The sequence below is a fragment of the Loxodonta africana genome, chromosome 10 (assembly GCF_030014295.1).
Source record: "Loxodonta africana isolate mLoxAfr1 chromosome 10, mLoxAfr1.hap2, whole genome shotgun sequence".
NCBI lineage: Eukaryota > Metazoa > Chordata > Mammalia > Proboscidea > Elephantidae > Loxodonta > Loxodonta africana.
In genome coordinates, this window is record NC_087351.1 from 16,069,224 (window position 1) to 16,088,045 (window position 18,822).

At 46.8% G+C, this 18,822-nt stretch overlaps 1 protein-coding gene across 1 annotated transcript; it reads right to left on the reverse strand.

Annotated features, from left to right (window-relative positions):
* Positions 1-288: 288 nt before the first annotated feature.
* THBS1 (thrombospondin 1) lies at positions 289-15,781 on the reverse strand. Its single transcript, XM_010598330.3, has 22 exons — positions 15,609-15,781; positions 14,928-15,023; positions 14,093-14,652; positions 13,011-13,086; positions 12,564-12,760; positions 12,328-12,450; positions 11,224-11,317; positions 9,566-9,739; positions 8,889-9,065; positions 8,423-8,596; positions 8,051-8,178; positions 7,801-7,953; positions 6,949-7,167; positions 6,351-6,458; positions 5,621-5,780; positions 5,333-5,451; positions 3,480-3,714; positions 3,063-3,290; positions 2,610-2,881; positions 2,080-2,177; positions 1,837-1,976; positions 289-964 (listed from the first exon to the last, which is right to left on the reverse strand). The coding sequence occupies exons 2-22, from the start codon at positions 14,992-14,994 to the stop codon at positions 957-959; spliced, it is 3,510 nt and encodes a 1,169-aa protein (XP_010596632.1). The 5' UTR covers positions 14,995-15,023; positions 15,609-15,781; the 3' UTR covers positions 289-956.
* Positions 15,782-18,822: the final 3,041 nt, after the last annotated feature.

An 18,822-nucleotide genomic window follows, 5' to 3' on the forward strand; every position in this document is an offset into this window, starting at 1 on the left:
ATCCCTTGAGAGGCAACCTTGTGCTCACTGAGATGGTAGGTTTTCCCATTTTCCTGCTACATCTGCACAAGCTACATCTGGAATGAAGCCAACAATTTCAAAGTAACCAGCCAATGGCAGCCAGCACTGCCTTCCACTAGTTCCATTCTGACTCCCTATTCTGGCCACTACTACAGGTAAGGAGCAGGGGCCAGGGGAGGAAGTCCAGAAGCCAGTCTTTTCCTCCTTTCCCTGCTTCTATTTAAGTGCCTCTTTAAGTGGGTTAATCAGCTAACGCCGTCAGTATCATGAAATCCAACAATAGTTTTTTAATCCCCTGAAAATGATTAGTACCGAACATGTAACAGTTCCTCCACATTTTCTTCATACAATCGTCTCTTGGGTACACACCTTCCCCTTAGTGCTTTGGCCCCGACTCCCCCTATTCCTGAGGGAGTATGTCAGGGGTGGTTTTGTTGGCTAATTCTAATGAGTCCTCCCTTCTCTCACATGCCTGAAATGCTGCTGAGTCCACTGCTCAGAGATGGCCTCGCGACAGCACTCTGTGATGAAAGCAGAGTGGAGCAGTCATCTTCCCAGCTGAAGCAAGGAGATGCTTGTGCTTTTTCAAAAGCAAGCCAGAAGTCATTGTGTATATTCTTGAAAGATGCCAGAAGTCATTGTGTATATTCTTGAAAGATGCCAGAAGTCATTGTGTATATTCTTGAAAGATGTCAGAAGTCATTGTGTATATTCTTGAAAGATGTCTTCTCATTCGTTGGAGGAAGAATGCTGAGTCTGTTTTTGAAAACTGCATTTTCTCGAGGCAGGTCATATATCCTAGGAGTCCACATTGATGCAAGCAGAGAAAAAAGGAAGAAGGGAGGAGCGATCCCGGGGTTTTCTCAAGCCCATGGTTCCAGAAGGTGCAATACCAGCATTGGTTACCATCAGTCTTTTGATCAACAGTTTGATGATTAGGAATCTGTTAAATAAATAGACATAATACACACATAAATAAATTCAAATACAAACTCATTCTTAAAGGCATTGCCATCATAATACCAACTAATAACAACCTACGTACATCCCTACTTTCATAATGGCAAAAGCGTAATTTAAGACTGTTTAAACACATTAACATTTAATTTTATTCGCTGGCATCGATGCCAGGAAAGCAACACAATGCAGTCTTCAGAACTTACGCGATGCTTTGTAAGGCCTTCATGTTGAAAGTTTAGGGAGATTTAAAAAAAAAAAAAAAAATCAGACTCAAAGATGACATCATAAATGTTTTTTGAGTAAAACCAACCATCTTTCTTCACTCTGATTGATCTTATAAACACTTAAAAAAAAAAAAATTTTTTTTTTTTTTTTATAAGTAGTTATTTTGTGGTGGGTCCAGTGTTGGGCTCAATGACAGCTTAAGTAATTATTTCGTGCAAAAGAATGGAGAAGCAGAGCCAAGATTAATAGTGAAAATCAACATGCCAATATGAAGGCACTATTTCTTTCCCCTCTTTGTATACAGGTAAAGGTTGTTAAAGATAATTTGTGCTGTAATGATATATGTTAACATGTACAATTTAAAGTGTCATCAATGTGGTCTAAACCATACAGGAGCTTACCTTTGCACTGTATGAAAAGGACAGAGATTGCTAAGCAAATTAATACCGTTAATGACTCAGGATTGCATAAGCTACGCTTTATAGGAATTGTCTCATTTTTTATCATTGTGTGTTCAAAAGCAAAATAGAAAGAACCCTATCTCTAAAACAGTCTTTAAATCAGACTCCCATAATTGGCATTCTTGACATTATTGAATCACTGAACATGAACTGGGAACACTGCTCCTACCTCTGCACTCGTATTTCAGGTCGGAGAAGAACACCATTTCTTGAGAGAAGACAAACAACCCTAGCCTGCCACCAGCGTAGGTCTTGTCATAGATAGGTCCCGAGTCAGCCATGATCTTCTTCCCTTCATACATCACCACTCTGTGGGGAAAAAAAATCTCATCAGTGACACCTCTGCTTTTTGGTGTCCTCCTCCTTGGTCATCAGCATGACTGTAAGTGAAATTCAATGAGTGCAATCTTACCTAATGAAGCCTGTCTTTGGCCGGTGGCTGAGACGCCATCTGTAGGCAGTGAAATCTTTCCAGCCTATATGACGAGGGTCATGCCACAGGGTTCGCACCTGAAAGAAAAGGAAATGTTGAAACAGAGCTCCGCCGTGAGAAGATTTCTATTTCATTCCATAACAAATGGTACCCGAAAGACACCAAGTTGACCCAAATTAGAGGGTTGCAATGTTAAGATTTTTTCCAAAACCACCTTCATTTGGTGTGCCCTTAAATACAGGTAGAAGGCAGAAACAGAGAAGGAATGGGAGAGGTTTTGTTTGAAGAGGCTGAAGATGCCTTTGGACCTGAAGGGTAACTCTTGGGCACAGCCAGCTCCCCTCTCAGACACTACTGTTCTTACAAAGCAGAGCTTAGTGCTGCAGTTGGTGATGTTAGAACCTTTATATCTAAGATCCTCCATTAGCAGTCTTAGCCAAAGCACAGCATCCCCAGTGCTAAACAGGTACCCACTGACTCTTTCCCTCTTCTAGGGCACGGCTTCTTACCTGGCCAGGGGTGTTTCCTGTATGCCACAGAGCATTCCGCAGGTGCTCGCCAGGTCCTGTGGTGGAGTTCACAACTTTCACAGAAAGGCCTGAGTACCCCTGAGCCCTTGTGGGGTTGGTGTCCCAGTAGGACTGGGTGACCTGCTTCCACATCACAACATAGAAGCGGCTGCTGGACTGGTAGCCAAACACAAATCCGGCATAGTCATCATCCCTCTCGGTGTTGATGAAGAATGTGCCACTGAAGTCCACAGCATTAAATTCATCATAACCTGGAAGATGAGCGCAGATCCCAGGTTAAAACCTACAGCTTTCCGAAGTTTCTCTGTTACATTCCCAGACATCCTTAGTACCCACAAGGACTATGCTAAACACACATGCAACTGCCAGGTTTTATATTTGTGTCTTTCCCACGTATACGTTAGCTTTTTGTTCTAAGAATTCACTACTCACCTATAGCAAGCCCAGGGTCACAGTTGACAGTCTGGACAAGCTCTTTACCCTGATGGCGTACAACCCAGTTAGGATCATTTTGGGATGTTCCTTTGGGATCTAAAGGAATCATCTGGAATCGGCGGAAATCAGTCTCACTGATGTCAACATTCTCAGGACAGATGTCATCGATGTCTGGCACACTGTCCTGGTCAAAATCATCCTTGCAAGCATCACCTCGACCATCACCTAAGGTCAAAAAGGCAAGAGTTCTGTGAAATTCTGAAATGCTATTATAACTGGGGTCAGAAATTCACTGTCTTGTCAAAGCTGCCATTTAGTCTCATCTTAAATGCATTCAACTTCATCTTCATTTCTTGAATCTAGAAAGCCATGTGGTTTCAGTTACTGTCTTAAAAAGTGGCTCAACTGACTCACCGTCAGAGTCCTTCTGGTCAGGATTGGACACCAGTCTGCAGTTGTCCCTGTCATCAGGAATGCCATCATTGTCATCATCATGGTCACAGGCATCTCCCACGCCATCCTTGTCGTGGTCGGCCTGGTTGGCGTTGGGCACATAGGGGCAGTTGTCTAGGTTGTTCTGGTGGCCATCTTCATCAATATCCTGATTGCTGTCACAGGTATCTCCAATGCGGTCCGAGTCAGAGTCCAGCTGGAAGAGGAGACATAAAAGGAGGGTAAATTGAAGATAACTTTTATGTTAATGTTGAAGATAACTAATGACCTTGCAATAGGGAAAATTCCCCATGATTGGATATCGCCAATGGAGTTTCATGCCTATTTGTATACTACTGCAAAACAACAATATTAACATGTAAAGTTTTTTCTCTTGACCCTTATTTCTAGATAATTTGAAAAAGGATATTTAGATATTTTTGAAATATAAAACTTTATAAATAAAATTAAATTAAAAAAAGGAATTATTAACTAAGGATGGAATACAACATTAACTGATCACATTGTAACGTTAGATAGAGTTCTATGTAAGGAAATGTTATTTTTCATTGACGCTTTTGATTGTAAAACTGTTGACATGTCAACTTCTACTGTAGGTCATTATGTCATGGAAGGATAGCAGTGCTTTCTGTGCACACTGTCTGGGTAATATGTATGAGAGGGATCAGTTATTCTTTTAAGTATTTGGTTTTATACACCATCTAGTCTGCAAGGACTGTCACTGTTGGCTCAGGTGAAGTCAAAACTCAAATTTTTTCAAAGCTTTTTCTCAGTACTTTTACATCATTCATCGTGTGTGGGATGTTTATGGACTGCACGTACACAAACCACAATCTTTCTTGCCAATATTTATGCCCTTTGCTGTGAGATTTTTATACAATGCTGGAATTTTGTTACACATTTTATTACAATCTGAAGAACCAAAGGCCCACCTAGTGATGTTAAATGATATTGAAGAAGTTCAGTTTATGCTAAGACCTAAACTCAAAATAGATGACCCTCAGTGCCAGGTGACCAGCACAGCTGTCCTGGATCATTCACACTTCCCAGTTATGGCCCCCAAGCTACTCATCCTGCTCTCTTTGCTTGATAGGCGCTCTCAAGAGTAAATATCAGGATGAAGAACTGGAGTTTTCAATTTTTTAACCTTATAAAAACATTGCCATTTAAAAAAAGCTGGTTTCTAAGCTTCCAGAACAATGCTTTTTAGGGGGAAAAAAGCCTACTTTTAACTTGAATTCCTAAAAAATAATGATGGGCAATTAGACAAAAAAGAAGTACTTTCAGACATGGAAGCTGTTCTGGCTAACGTCTACTCGTAGCACTCCCTACATGGGTAGGGAATGATCTGTCTGTTATGCCAAACACTTCCAAAGAATAACAAACGGGCTTCCTCCAGGTTTTGGAAGTATTTTTAGTTTGATGATTCCTTACAGTCAGATTATATCCTTAGCCATGAAAATGGCCATTTATTTTGCTTAAGGGCATTTTTTCCCCCAGTTCTTAGTCTTACCTATGATTGATATTGTTCTAGAGTTGTCAGTCACAGATTCCTGCTCTGTAAAATTTATCTTAACTAGTATCAATGATAGGTCATGCCGAGCAGTCAAGTTGATCTTCTTTGAGAAGACAAGATTGAAGATACAGGATCCTCATGTTAGATTTATGGGACTATTTGCAAGGAGCTGACATAAGGTGAACTGTTTACACAAAAAGACTGCAACTGGCTATGAGAACATCGTGAACCGAGAGATGAAAGGCCTGGAAAGGGATATTCCAACACTTCACTGAAAGACTCTGAAGAGTCCACCTACCTGATCTGGATTGTGTTCCAGGGGGCAGTTATCACACTGATCTCCAACCCCATCCATATCCGTATCCCGCTGGTCGACATTGTACACGTACTGGCAGTTGTCTCTTTCATTGAGGATACCTGCAGAGATGGAGAGAACAGGAGACAAATAAGAGCTGTGATCTCCAGCCTTGAGTATTTCAAGCTAGCTGTGTACTAACAGCCAGGACTGGAGAAAAGTCAGAACAAGTTGAAAACTGAGCATGTATGCCATCACCCAGGGCCCTACTGCAGTCAGCAAGCGCCTTACCATCCCCATCAATGTCAGCCGCACAGGCGTCTCCTTCCCCATTGTTGTCTGTGTCAGCCTGATCTGGGTTGTGGTTGTAGGGACAGTTATCACAGCGGTCGCCCACATCATCTCTGTCATAGTCATACTGGGCTGGGTTGTAATGGAATGGACAGTTGTCCTGTGAAGAGAAGAAATGGAGCACTTCACAACATAGCCAGCGAAACCAGTTTAAGCCTCAAACCACATGCACAATAGATACCAAACTGCAAGAATCTGTAATAATGACGCTCTACTTAGTGGAAACGCTGATTTAGTACTCATGTAAAATGATCACGCCAAAGTGACAAGCCAGGACACGATACATAAAAATGGATTCCTGTAGATTACAAATCAGTGAGATGTGAAAGATAATCTCATCATCTCAGTTCTCAGTATGCCCAAAGAAAATTTTACTATAATTTGTATATGACATCTAAATTAGGCAGCAAAATGTCATTTGTTTATACATCAGAATTTCTTGCTCAAGATGGGGGGAAAAGGCTGTGATAAAATGCTCATTTAAAATTCTCTTGGCAGTATCTATGTACTCCAACTACTGAAATACCATGAGTACTTTCTAATGCTCCTGGATATCAACCTGGTGTTTTCTTTATAACTCTGCAATTTCCTTGAATCCTAAACTGTCTCAGGCTACTAGGCGTTGCAGATGGAAAAGGCGAATGGAGAAAGGGAAGCGTTTTGTTTTTACCCGATCGTCTGGAATTTTATCATTGTCATCGTCATCGTCACAGGCATCGCCGATTCCATCCTTGTCATAGTCTTCCTGCCCTGAGTTGGGAAGGTTGGGACAGTTGTCCTAGGAAACAGAAGACACACACTACAGTTAGTTTACATTCCATTTACTCAGCTTGCACGAGGCGTACACATAAACATGCAAACAGAGAAAGAACGGAATGCTGCTCCGTAACAGCATGTATTTTTTATGGGTACACACACACAAAAATCCAAACTTTTTCTTGGGGATACACGTACAGAATTTGTATGAACACTCTTGGCTTTTTGGATGCTGTACGCACAAGTCATACTCTGCTGGTATTTGGTAGAGTGGTGAACGTTTGTGGCCAAAGGAATCGACTATGGGACACGGTCGCTACAAGGGCCTGCCCTATTCAAGTTCTTGGCACCAAATGATTTAATACTAATGAGAACTAGTGTCGCTCTGCCTTTGGGTGCTTTAATCTTTCAGTCACTGTCAAGATTTAAACCTTTAAGGTCCCTTGGCATGGTCTTTTGATAAGGGCAATGCTACTTCTTTATAAAGGTACACAAGGGAAGCTGGTTTTCACCTTTTTGCAGTGGTAAGTTGCATTGGCCACACAGACCAGGTCCTCATTGGGCCAGCCGTCGAGGTCTGTGTCCTCTCCGCAGATGATGCCGTTGCCTGCATAGCCAGGCTTGCACTCGCAGCGGTACATGGGGTCGCTGTAATGGCCGAGGTAGTTGCACTTGGCATTCTTGTTGCAATCGTGTGTCCCGTCTGTGCAGGGGTTGCGGGGCTTGCACACCTGAGAGTACAACATCCCGAGGTTAACCCAGAGGCTTCCAGTCTCCAGATACCATGGAATCAAGAGGAATCCAGATCCCTGTTATCTCTGAGTAGATGCTCCATGTGAACGATCGTGGCCTCCCTTTACCCACTCTACCCTGAGGATGTTCAGGCTATAGGCTAACACTGCTTCTCATTTCTTTTCCATTGCTCAGGAGATAAAACCAAAGACCAAACCCACTGCTGTCGAGTTAATTTCAATTCATAGAGACCCTATAGGATAGAGCAGAACCGCCCCATAGGGTTTCCAAGGAGTGGCTGGTGGATTTGAACTGCCAACCTTTTGGTTAGCAGCCAAACACTAAGCCACTGTGCCACCAGGGCCCCAGGACATAGGTATTTACAAATCTATCTGCATACAGATTATTCCAGAGCAGCATTTTTTAATATGGTGGACTATTTTTACCCTGTTAGATTTACCAAGAATTTTCTAGTCATGTTTCTAAAACTAGATGGCCTATTTCATCCTCCTCCCTGGGTTTTTTTTTTTTTTTGGGGTCAGGGCAATGCATAAGAAATTACATTCCTCCCTCTCCTCAGTGTTTCAGTAAAGGACACCACTCCTCTAGTCTACCCAGCCAGTCTACTGTACCTGTTTGTTGGCGGTGGCGTGTTCGATGCCCTGGCCAAAGGGCTGCGTGCCAGTGAAGCGAGGTGGGCAGGGCAGACAGTTGTAGCCGGGGTCTGTGTTCTTACACCTGTGTTCTCCATTGTGGTTGAAGCAGGCATCGGGCACTTCTTTGCACTATGGAGGAAACGACAGTTGACCCACTGTAAGGAAATAACTAGAAGAGGTGAGCTGCTTTCTGAGATGTAGTAACTCTAAGCCATGCGTTCCTCACCTCATCAACATCTGTGCACTGGACGCCATTTCCGCTATAACCCGCAGGGCAAGCACCACATTTCCAGCTGCCATCGGGGTAGCTAGTACACTTGGCACCGGCAAAGCAGGGATTGGACAGACATCCATCTAAGACAAGGCGAGGGGGACAGGTCAATGGTTAGTCTCAACTCCTGATACGACCATGCTGGTCGTGAAAAAACAATAATGTAAGCTATAGGTCCACGTAACTCAACTATATTGGAATTACGTTGTCCACCTGCATTTTAGAATAATTAAACCACTCAGGACCATTTGTATGCTGACTGTGATATTAGGTCAATTAGACTTAATAGGTCCTAAGGATGGTTTCTTCCAGGGCTGCAAGGCTCACCAATTGGACAATCCTGCTTGTTGCAGATCTGGTTTTCCGTCACATCACCAATGCAGTCCTTGCCTCCAAATTGGGGTGTGGGGTTGTTGCAGAGCCGGCTACGTTTCTGCACCCCTCCTCCACAGGTGACAGAACAGATGTCCCATGGTGACCAGGGACCCCAGCCTCCATTGACTGTAAGAGAATGAACCACATGCCAAAAGTGAGTTTAATTTTCTCGAACCTGATCTGTCATAGAAGATTTCTCTAAGCCTATTCAAGAAACTTCTGCTACCCTGAAATGCAGAAAAAATGTTTGGGAAGAGGGCGAGTTTGAAATTGGTTCTTTCTGTTTTTCATTACACGAAGCTGCTGAGCACACAGAAATTTGCTTCTATTTGTTTCCGTAGTAAGTAAGTAACCTTCCTCCCTTGATGACCCACAGATGCCAGGGCACCAGCTGGGCACCAGCAGTGTCCACACTTACTTGGGCAGGCGTCTTTCTTGCAGGCTTTAGTCTCTCGAGCTTCCCCTTCACATGGCTTCCCGTTCAACTGGGGGCTGGGAGAGTTGCAGAGCCGGATCCTTGTGATCACACCATCACCACATGTCACCGAGCAAGATGACCACGGGGACCAGTGGCTCCAGCTGCCATCCTGTTTAACTAAAGTACAAAGCTGATGGTCACAAATGGTGTTGGCTCTCCTCGAGGGCACAGAGAAATATTTTCAGGGTACGGTCAATGGCAGCTAAGCCTAGTGTGTAACAGAACTTGGCTCATGGCCACATATCCAAATGCCAACATGGAACACTGTCTACCAGACGGCAGGTAATGTTTAGTTGCCCTTATGGGATGAGGTTAATATTGTGATCCAACATTATAGTGAGCCAGGCTCTGAGCTAACTGCTTTATATACATTATCTAAATAAAATCCTGGAAAACATCCATATTAAGTGCTGTTATTATCCCCATTTTATAGAGGAGGAAAGAACCTCAGAAATGGTAAGTTGTACTCAAGGTTGCCTAAGTAAATGGGAGAAATGGGATTCGGATCCAGAAATTCTAAAACCTATCCTCTTAACCTCTATGCTATGGTGCTGTTCTTGGTGAAGACAGTGAGGACAGGCCAGGTCTTCACATTCCTAAGTGGCCAACATGCTTACATCTTTTATCGCACTCCTGAATGTGGCAGGTCCGTGTCTGGACTGAGGAGCCCTCGCATCGGTTGTTGAGGCTATCGCAGGAGCGGCCGCGCTGCTGAATTCCATTGCCACAGGTCACGGAGCAGGAGGTCCACTCAGACCATGGAGACCAGCCATCATCTGCAGAGTCGCTGGCTGCAGGAGAAACAGAGGTCATTTAGCGCAGGGTCGTTAAGACAAGCTATTCTTTAGACTCTCCTTTGGGACTTCCTTCCTTTGCCAGAGGGAGAAAATATATTTCTTAGACCAAGAGCCAAGGGGTTTATCCCTGATCGGTACGTTTGTAGCACTGGGATAATGGAATGCTTTGCCCGGGTCAGTACTGCTAAGCCTTCTCATGTTGTGTGTGCTGTTAGGCATTGCTCCCACCTTTCTCCTCTCTCAGCCATTCAGATGGGTTTCCCTTTACCAACTTGAGCTATCTGGGCAGGTATTTCTAGTCTCAGGCTCCCAAGAACACTGGAGTATGGCAGCTTGTGGGAGCCTCTCTGCCCTTCTGGGGAGCCACAGAGCATATGTTTGACAGATAAGCTCGAAGGCAGCATAGCAGTTGTTGGCTCTGGCTCCAACTAGGTCATGAGGTTAATCAATTTGTTGCTCCTCTTGCCCTAGCATTGTGGGCCTTCCTCTGCACATATTTTCACAAGAGGAGAATGTGTTTGTTTACCATCTGCCCAGGCACCGTGACTATAATCACATTGAACTGTACCAGAAGACAGAGGACTTGTTTTCCTTTGCCATCAGTTGGAAGTTTTCCCAGCAATCCCTGATTCAAGTTCAGAATTCTGCTAACTCCCAGCTAGCCTTTTTCCCTTTAACCCAGACCTCAAGTGAATGCTGAGCAGAAAGAGATACACAAATGATCACTACAGTGCCAGTATTTCCAACATGGGCCCTGGAGGGGACTGGTTATTCTGAGCTGTGGCCAGTGTGCGTGTGTAAATGTGTGCGAGTGTATGTGTGAATGTGTAGGGCAAGTGCTACTTTTCTGTTTTTCCTGACCTTAGTTGTGATGAATCATTTCTAAGACTTGTACCTACTACATTAAATTTTGTTGCAGCAAAGTGATTGATTTATACTGCCAACAAGAACCAGGGATAAGGTGCCACAGCACACTATATGCCTTATTTCTTTCAGTGCCCTGGAATTCAACCTGCTGGTCTTCTGTCAGGCCTCCTGTCTTGGCAAATAAAACGAGCAAAGCACAAGGCCCAGTGCAGCCCAGCACTTGCACCATGAGTCCATCCATTTCTTTGGAGAGCAGCCTTCCTTAGCTCTGTGCCTCTAAGGTCAGATCCTAAAAACAGTCAACTTAGAGCTAAAGCTGCTACATGCTCATCTCTTCTTTTCTCAAAGTGACAAAATCAGAGTCAGTAAGCTATACCCACATCAGTACTGCCTTACTGTCATCCAGATGTGTAACTGAGGCTTAGTCATAATGGAGCTTCCGGCTCTACACAGCAGACAAGCTGTCAGTTAACCAGCTGCGGCAGCAAGACACAGAATGCAAATACCTGATGGGGATAGGGGTGGGGTTCCAGTGTTTTGCGTGGCTGCCGAGGATGTATGTGGACCTGACCTAGTCACTGAAGAATGCTTATGCAGGTTTAGGAACTTACGCCAACACCGTGGGCAGCATTCTCCGTCAGGAACTGTGGCGTTAGAACAGGGCATGATGGGGCAGGATACCTTTTTGCAGATGGTGACTGAGTTCTGTAGGGAAGAGCGAGAGGGATGTCGGTTACTAAGCGTATTGCAAACAGAGGTTTAGATACTATCAAATTTCCATTACGGGCTGAAGCAGGGTCAGGGCTGTAAACGCTCTCGTGGAATGGCTTTAGTAGAAGACCTCTCTGTTTGCAGCTTCCACTACCGCAGAGAGAGTTCTAGGGCTGGCCACTTGTCACTCCATTCTGTGGGGAGTTCTCTCTTAGCTGCTACTCAGAGTTGGACGTTGCAGCGTGAGGAATTTATTTAAGGGGAACCTTCAAACATCCTGGGTCAAATCTATTGAACTCTTCAAATTCATCTGGGACTTTATTTGAGGGGGAAAATAAAACCGATTAGCAGTGCTTTCCTCATCTGTAGATCTGGCTTTAAATTATATTGGAGAGGAATGGGAACTTAATGAAGTTTGCAAGCAAATCAAGCAATCTGTGATTTGTATTTAAGGTATACGTGGCTCTCTGAGCCAGGTAAACCCCCAAAGTCACTTGCCACCGGCTGGGGAGACAGCTAGAGAAACACAGGCGGTGCCATTTGAGCTAAGTAGCCAGTTATGACCTGACAATGTCGGGCTAAGTGATCTGAACAGCAATCAGTACTGTAGTAAAAGAACCATGTCACAGCTGAATACAAATCAGGACTGCAGGGCGGGGGCAGGGAAAAGAATGTTCCAACAAGGTTTTATTTACCTGACATTCAATACTTAGTGTCTGAACTAAAGCCAGTAAATTATTCAGATGTCTTAATAGATTTGTTCTCTTAGATACTCTGCCTAAGGTGTAATTAAGATTCTGAAAAACCTTCTAAGAGTTTAAAGAATTTAAAGATGTCACAACTACATCTCAAGGAAAAACCTAGAGAGGGGGAAAAAAAGCCCACTTTGGTATCAGGCCATTGAGCATGAAAAGAACTGGGACGGCCATTTGGGTATTTCCCCGGAGACTGTGGCTTCAAACACATACCACCAATTCTGGTTTTGGTTTATAAAGACCCCTCACCTGACAGCGACATTCGGTGCAGCTGTCCACAGTCCACTCTTCGTTATTCCTGTACTGAACTCCGTTGTGATAGCAGAGAGGAGACCGCCTCAGCTCGTTGGCCAATTCCTTGTTCTCTTCAGTCTAAAGGAGGGAGAAAGCTCATTAGTGCTTAACCTCATTTTAGGTCAGCTGGGAGCGGCAGTGGTAAACCTTCAAGGATTTATGCTGAGCAGCTGGGAACAGGGGCCACTGACCACTTTGCGGATGCTGTCCTGAAGCGTGGTGACGATGGTGCGCAGGCCCCTGAGTTCCAGGACCATGTTGGACAGCTCATCACAGGAGATGCCGCAGATGGCCTGCAGGTCCTTTGTTTTGTGGCCGATGTAGTTGGTGCGGATGGCAGGGCTGGAACCATTCACCACATTGTCGAGAGCAAGAAGGACGTTGGTAGCTGGCAAGAAACAAAAGGTAATAGAAGACCTTCAAACAGAAGCTCTCTCCAGCCAGTCCCTGGAGTTCTTCGCTGTAAAGGACACCTCCTTTGGGGCCAGGGGATGTGTGTGGAATACCCTTTGAGGTCACGTGTGTACATCTAGTAACTGTGTTACCCAGGGGGAATTCATGCACAATCACCATTGTTTAAGTTTCTCAGGTTGTCTTGGTGGAAGTCCCCAGTTTACTAAAAATAGAAGGGTACTCACAGCTGGAGCAGCCTTTGTTCCTGAGGATGTCTTCTGGTGTGGTTCCAAAGACAAACCTGACATTCTGCAGCACCCCCTGTGGACAGAGGACACACCTTACTTGTAAGTGTCGGGGGGAGGGAGGACCGCTGTCTCTATGCTAGGGAAAGCAAACCACGGACGCTCTAAAAGCTGAAAAGGGCTCCATTTTGAGACTACTCTGCCAAAACAACACGCCAATACAAATTGCCAAACTTCAACATCTGAATTGTGTCTTCTGCCCAGTCTTCAGTATTTTCCAAAGAATTCAGTTATCAGCCTACTTGGGTACACAGGACATGGACTCTGATACTAAGTCCAGTGGATAGAATGACACTCTCCAGTGTCAAAGAGTTAAATGTGGGAGTTTCAAAGCTACAGTTGCAAAGATCTAAAAGTTCAGGTGAGGAAGAAGCTGCAGCAGCACAAAACCGAATCTTCCAGTTAACCTTTTATTTGGGACCTGCTGCATCCCCTTGGAAAACCCTGGTGGCGTAGTGGTTAAGTGCTATGGCTGCTAACCAAATGGTCGGCAGTTCAGATCCGCCAGGCGCTCCTTGGAAGCTCTAACGGGCAGTTCTACTCTGTCCTATGGGGTCGCTATGAGTCGGAATCGACTCGACGGCACTGGGTTTTTGCATCCCCCTGAGGAATCAAATTGCCAAGTATTTATTCTGTGCATACAAAATAGCCACTTGAAACAATAGTAAAGTTGCTGGAATGCATTTGAACTAAGGAGTATTTAAGGCTTTAATAGGCTGAGAGTTGTTGAAGAGCCATTTCTTGTTTCCTTTAGCGGTTTTCCACGTGTCCCCAGGCTGCCAACATCCATACCAGCATCACCTGGAACTTACTAGAACTGTACATTCCCAGGCCCCACTGCAGACCTACTGACTCAAAAACTGTAACAAGCCCTCCAGGTGATTGTGATGCTCCCTAAAGTTTGAGAACCACTGCTGTCGTCTACAGACAATATTTCCCGTACCGAACCTCCTGCTCCAGCAGCCAGGTCACCTGGCTAGCAGATGACCCCAGGGACTAGGGACTTAAAGAGGAGGCCTCACCTGGAAATTGTCATTGACGCCTCCCTTTGCAATGCGGAGCCTGGCGATGCTGGCCAGGTCCCTGGTGAAGATGCTTTGGATGGGGACCTCTAGCTCAGCGTTCTCCATCTTCTCACAGTCGATGTACAGCTGGGCCCTGTCCTCCTGCACGAACAGGGTGATGCTCTTCCATTGGCCGGTTGCCAGGAGCACGTCTTCCACTGACACCACATGCTGCTTCCCCTGCACAGTCAGGCTCAGGTCCAGGGTGCCCGCCTTGCCATTGGAGACCACGCTGAAGACCTGGCCAGAGTGGTCTTTCCGCTCGAGGGCCAGCAGCGTGCCCCGCGTCTTCTTCATCTGCCGCAGAGAGGCCAGGAGGAGGAACCCCTTCTCTGCCCGCACAGCATCTACTAGGTCCTGGAACTTGTCATCGGGCACAGGGGGGATCAGATTGGCATCCTCAATGCGGAAAGCTGAGCTGGAGGGGTCAGGGCCCCTCACCAGCCGGCGCCCAGAGCCCTTGCGGGAACCTCCGGTGAGTTCAAAGATGTCAAACACGCTGTTATCTCCCCCAGACTCTGTGAGATAGGAGGAGGATACACAGTGAGTTTTCTTGGCTGAAACAGGCGCCAGGGGTGGCGGGCTCAGCTCTGAGGGCATGGCCATAGGTGCAGAGTAAAAACTCCTGGCAACCACTGAGACAGCCAAATAAACAGCAGGACAGGAAGCTCTGGGGAAAACAACTGCAGAGGAGAGCATGGGGGCATCCCGAAGTATTCAAGCTTAGTCCAGACACCTGTGTACCCAGCACCACCTCCTCTTCCCCCTCCCCCTAGAGTTATCACAGACTCACCTGGAATGCGGTTGGTGCCACACACTTGCAGGAGGAGCAGGACACCAAGTCCCCAGGCCAGCCCCATGGTGGAGCTGTTGGTGCCCAGCAGGGAGCCTGCAGCAGGAAGCACAGAGCCAGGGTCAGAGACGCAGCAGGGAGTGTGGGCAATGCCTGGGGGCTGGGCTTGGGGCCAAGGAACCTGGGGATCCCTCTTTGGCCCCACTTCGCTGGGATGAGGCACTACAGAATTTAGTGTTCAGAGGGAATCGGGCAGAAATTGGGAGAGATGGGGGAGGGGATGTGGTTCTAAAAGTATGGGGACAATGACCAACCATGTGGGGGCTTTTTCTTGGGAAGTCGAGACGGAAAAGAAAGGCCAGCAGATGTAGTTTGGGGGAGCCCCGAAGGCACCGGAAAGGCAGTCTCCCACAGAGACGACTGAAAGGTTTGGAGAGCGCTTGGAGAAGGGAAGGAAATCTTGGGGCGTCCTGCGGGAGTTGGGGTGTGAACCCCAAGGCTGGAAAGGGTGGCTCTGGAGTTCATCCCTAAAAGACCTCCCCTGAGGCTGGGAGGGAGAGGATGGGAAAGGCGAAGACAGAGAGAGAGAATGAGATCCGAGGGTCCCCTGAGGGGCTGTCCGAAGCCTCAGGTTGAAGAACTGGTCCTCGGCGACCGTCCGGGGCCGCGGGGTGCGCTTACCTGTGTGGACGCGGCTGCAGCGGCCGGGAGTGGCGGCGCACCAAGAGGCTTGGACAGTCAGGCGCTGGGACGGGAGCAGCGCCCGGGGAAGCTGAAGCAGAAGTAGGAGGCTGTGCCGAGGGAGCTCGCAAGAGCCCTGAACTCACCGCCCGGCTGGGGTGCAGTGGCTGCCGAGACGGCGGAGCCGCGCGCTTTTATAAAGGGTCGCTCACATTCCTGGGGATTCCTCTGGCCAATGGGCGGCGGCCGGGCAGGAAACGGAGGGGGGCCAGTCTGGGTTCCTCTCTCCGCCCCCCGCTGCCTGGCGCGCAACTTTCCAGCTCAGAAGTGAAGAGAGGGAGGCGGGGGTCGGGAGCAGGGGTGCACTGCGACTTCTCAGGCGCTTGTGCCCGCCCACGCGGCCGGGCGCGCACCGGTCAGCAAGACGGCTCTTGCGCCACGCGGGCCCCCTTCCTTAAGTGGGAATATTCTGAGCAATGACGGGGCTTTGGCGACCCACCCAGGACGCTTAGGGAGCTTTCAGGCAAATCCGCCTCCTGGAATGTGTGGGCGAAGGCTGGGGGGTGTGGACTCTTGGAGACGGAGCCCGTTTGTAAAATAGGGAACCTGACGGTAAATGGGACCAAGAGACAACCAGTCATTAAAGAAAGTGTCTCTTGGGTATTTGTCGACCCATCCAGGTGGGGTGGGGAGACCCCACGCCTGGGGCTGACGGGCAGAGAGCTTCGCGCCGCGCTCCTGCCCTTCCCCGACCCACTGAGGGAGGTGATGTTGCGTTAGGACGGCAGGGGCGGCCTACCCAGTTGGCATTCACACTGCCCCTAGGCGCACACGTTCCCGCAGCGGCGGCGGGAGTCCCTGCGAAACTCTGGCCTCTGAATTGCTGCGGCGGTTCCACAGCTTGCCGCTTGGGGGCGGTATGCGAATTCTGATCGCAGGAACCCAAGAGGATTGTGTCTTTCTAGCCAGGAATTTTAAGGAAACGTATTCGTATCCAGTTCCCTCAAGCCAAAAGTGAAATTATGTCTTGAAAAACAGTTTTTGTGCCCACTCGTGCTTCTTAACGTGACTCCTGGTTGGAGAATTTGCAGAACCATCTGGCCCCAGAGTCTTAAACTATTTACAGAACAGACCCAACGAGTAATAAATTACCCTCCCTGTCTATCATTTTATTTCCCCCTTTCCTCGCTAAACGTTCTTTTCATTTTTCGGCTCCCGAAACCGAAGTGTGGGTTACATTTCTGTGGGTGCACACAGTGCCATGAGAGCTGTTGCCTAATGTTTCTGTCATTGGAAGTCTGGTCTCCAAGCCACTGTCCCAGCCAGCGTGATGACTGGAGCTGCCTGGAATTCCATTCATCTCTTCGGGCTGGGACGTCAGCAGCCACCGTTTCCCTTGCTGTGGTCCAGCGCTATCAGGCCGCCCGCCCGGAGACACAGGGCGCAGGTAGTGGCTTTACCAAATAAGGATCTCAGCCTCAGGCCGGCATAACCCCTTGGGTCCACCTCCCTTTCTTAGTACTTACACTTGGCAGAACTCATAGCTGCTGGAAACACCCATGAGTTTACATTCATCAAACAGCAATTTCACTTTTCTGGCGTGGGGGTGTTGTGTGACAAGGTGCATGTGTGTGCGGGGACAAAAGAGTGCGTGTTTTCCAGTTACTCCAGTACCTCTAGAAGATGACAAGCATGTTCCTAAGACACGTTTGTTGCTTAATAACTGAACTTGACAGCCAGAGAGATTTCAGATGTTGAGAGGCAGAAATGAAAGTTTCTGTCAGATAAGTAAGTAGTCAAATCAGATTCCTGTCCTGGAAGTCAGAGGTAATGATTCATCTGAGCCCATCTGAAGATTTCAGGGTCAGCAGCCACCCGTGTAACTTCCCCCTTGTCGCTACTTCCCCAGCTTCCGGTTTGCTCCTTGAAAGATGGTTTATTTTTTCTTACTTGCTGTTCTTCATGACACCTGGTACACAGGAACAGTTCTTGGAGGAATGGCCAGCTGATGGCCTACAGACGTCTCTGGCCCATTTGATAATTTATACAGATGAGATGAGGGCTTCTAGGTCTACAAGAAGGCCACAAAGACAGGAAGCACCTTTCCTTAAAAGATGACCTCCACTCAACGTAACTGAACGGATAGAGTAGAAACAAACATTTGTGACTAAGGGATTGTAGGAACGTGTCTGGAGTTTTCCTGGAATTTGGCTTCTTTCAACAAAACAAGAATAAGTTTAACCTTCTACATGCTTTACAAATAGAAAGGTGACGGAGATACTGGCAGGGAGGGGCTGTCTTTTCAGAGAAAGCTGACAGAGGTATAGCCAGTTGCTGTCAAGTAAACTCTGACTAACGGTGATCCCACCCGTGTCAGACAGAGCTGTGCTCCATGGCGTTTTTTTGGAAGGAGATCACCAGGATTTTCTTCTGACGTGCTGCTGGGTAAACTTGACCTGCCTGCCTTTTGGTTAGCAGACAAGCCTGTTAACTGCTTGCCTGACCCAAGGACCTGACAGAGGCATAGGAGTTATTTATCTCAAACACAAAGGCCTTCCCCAACGCATGGTTTTCCAGTCGTTCTGGTGGAAAGGAAGACTTCTAGTGGAAAGGAGTAGGGGAGAGTTTGGGCAGCTTTTAGGAGCTCACCCACATTCCTGCTGGTCAGTGTGGGCTACGAATATTCGACAGACGCCTCAAATCCCTCTGGGAAGCTTTGGAAGGTGTAGGAATGGAAAGATGGGAATGGGAAAGAAAGTCTACCTACTTTAATGTGGGGGGTATCATCCCTTGTGTGTGTGTGTGTGCGTGAGCATGCACGTGTATCCTCGACTTAGAAATGCTAGGATTTCAGGCCAATAAGCTGATATGAACCTAAGTTGTCATTCTTGAAGATCACTTACTGACCTGAGGATTACTTAAAATAAAATTGTAAGCCATATGATACTTTTGCTGTAGGATTTTCTTCTTCCATGTTCCCCTAATTGGAGGTGGGAGTGCCCTAAATATATTGCCAGTAAATGGGAAGAAAAACTGTAAGTAGTAGTTAGTTTAAGAATTGTATGTGATTAAGAATAGCAAGATAACTGAGAAAAAAATTTATTTATTTATCAAAAAACATCAAAGAGGGCTGTGATTTTGTGTAGGTATTTAAAAAATTGCTTGACATGCTCAGCACTGGAAAACTTCTTAGAGGTGAGCAGCAAAAAATCTC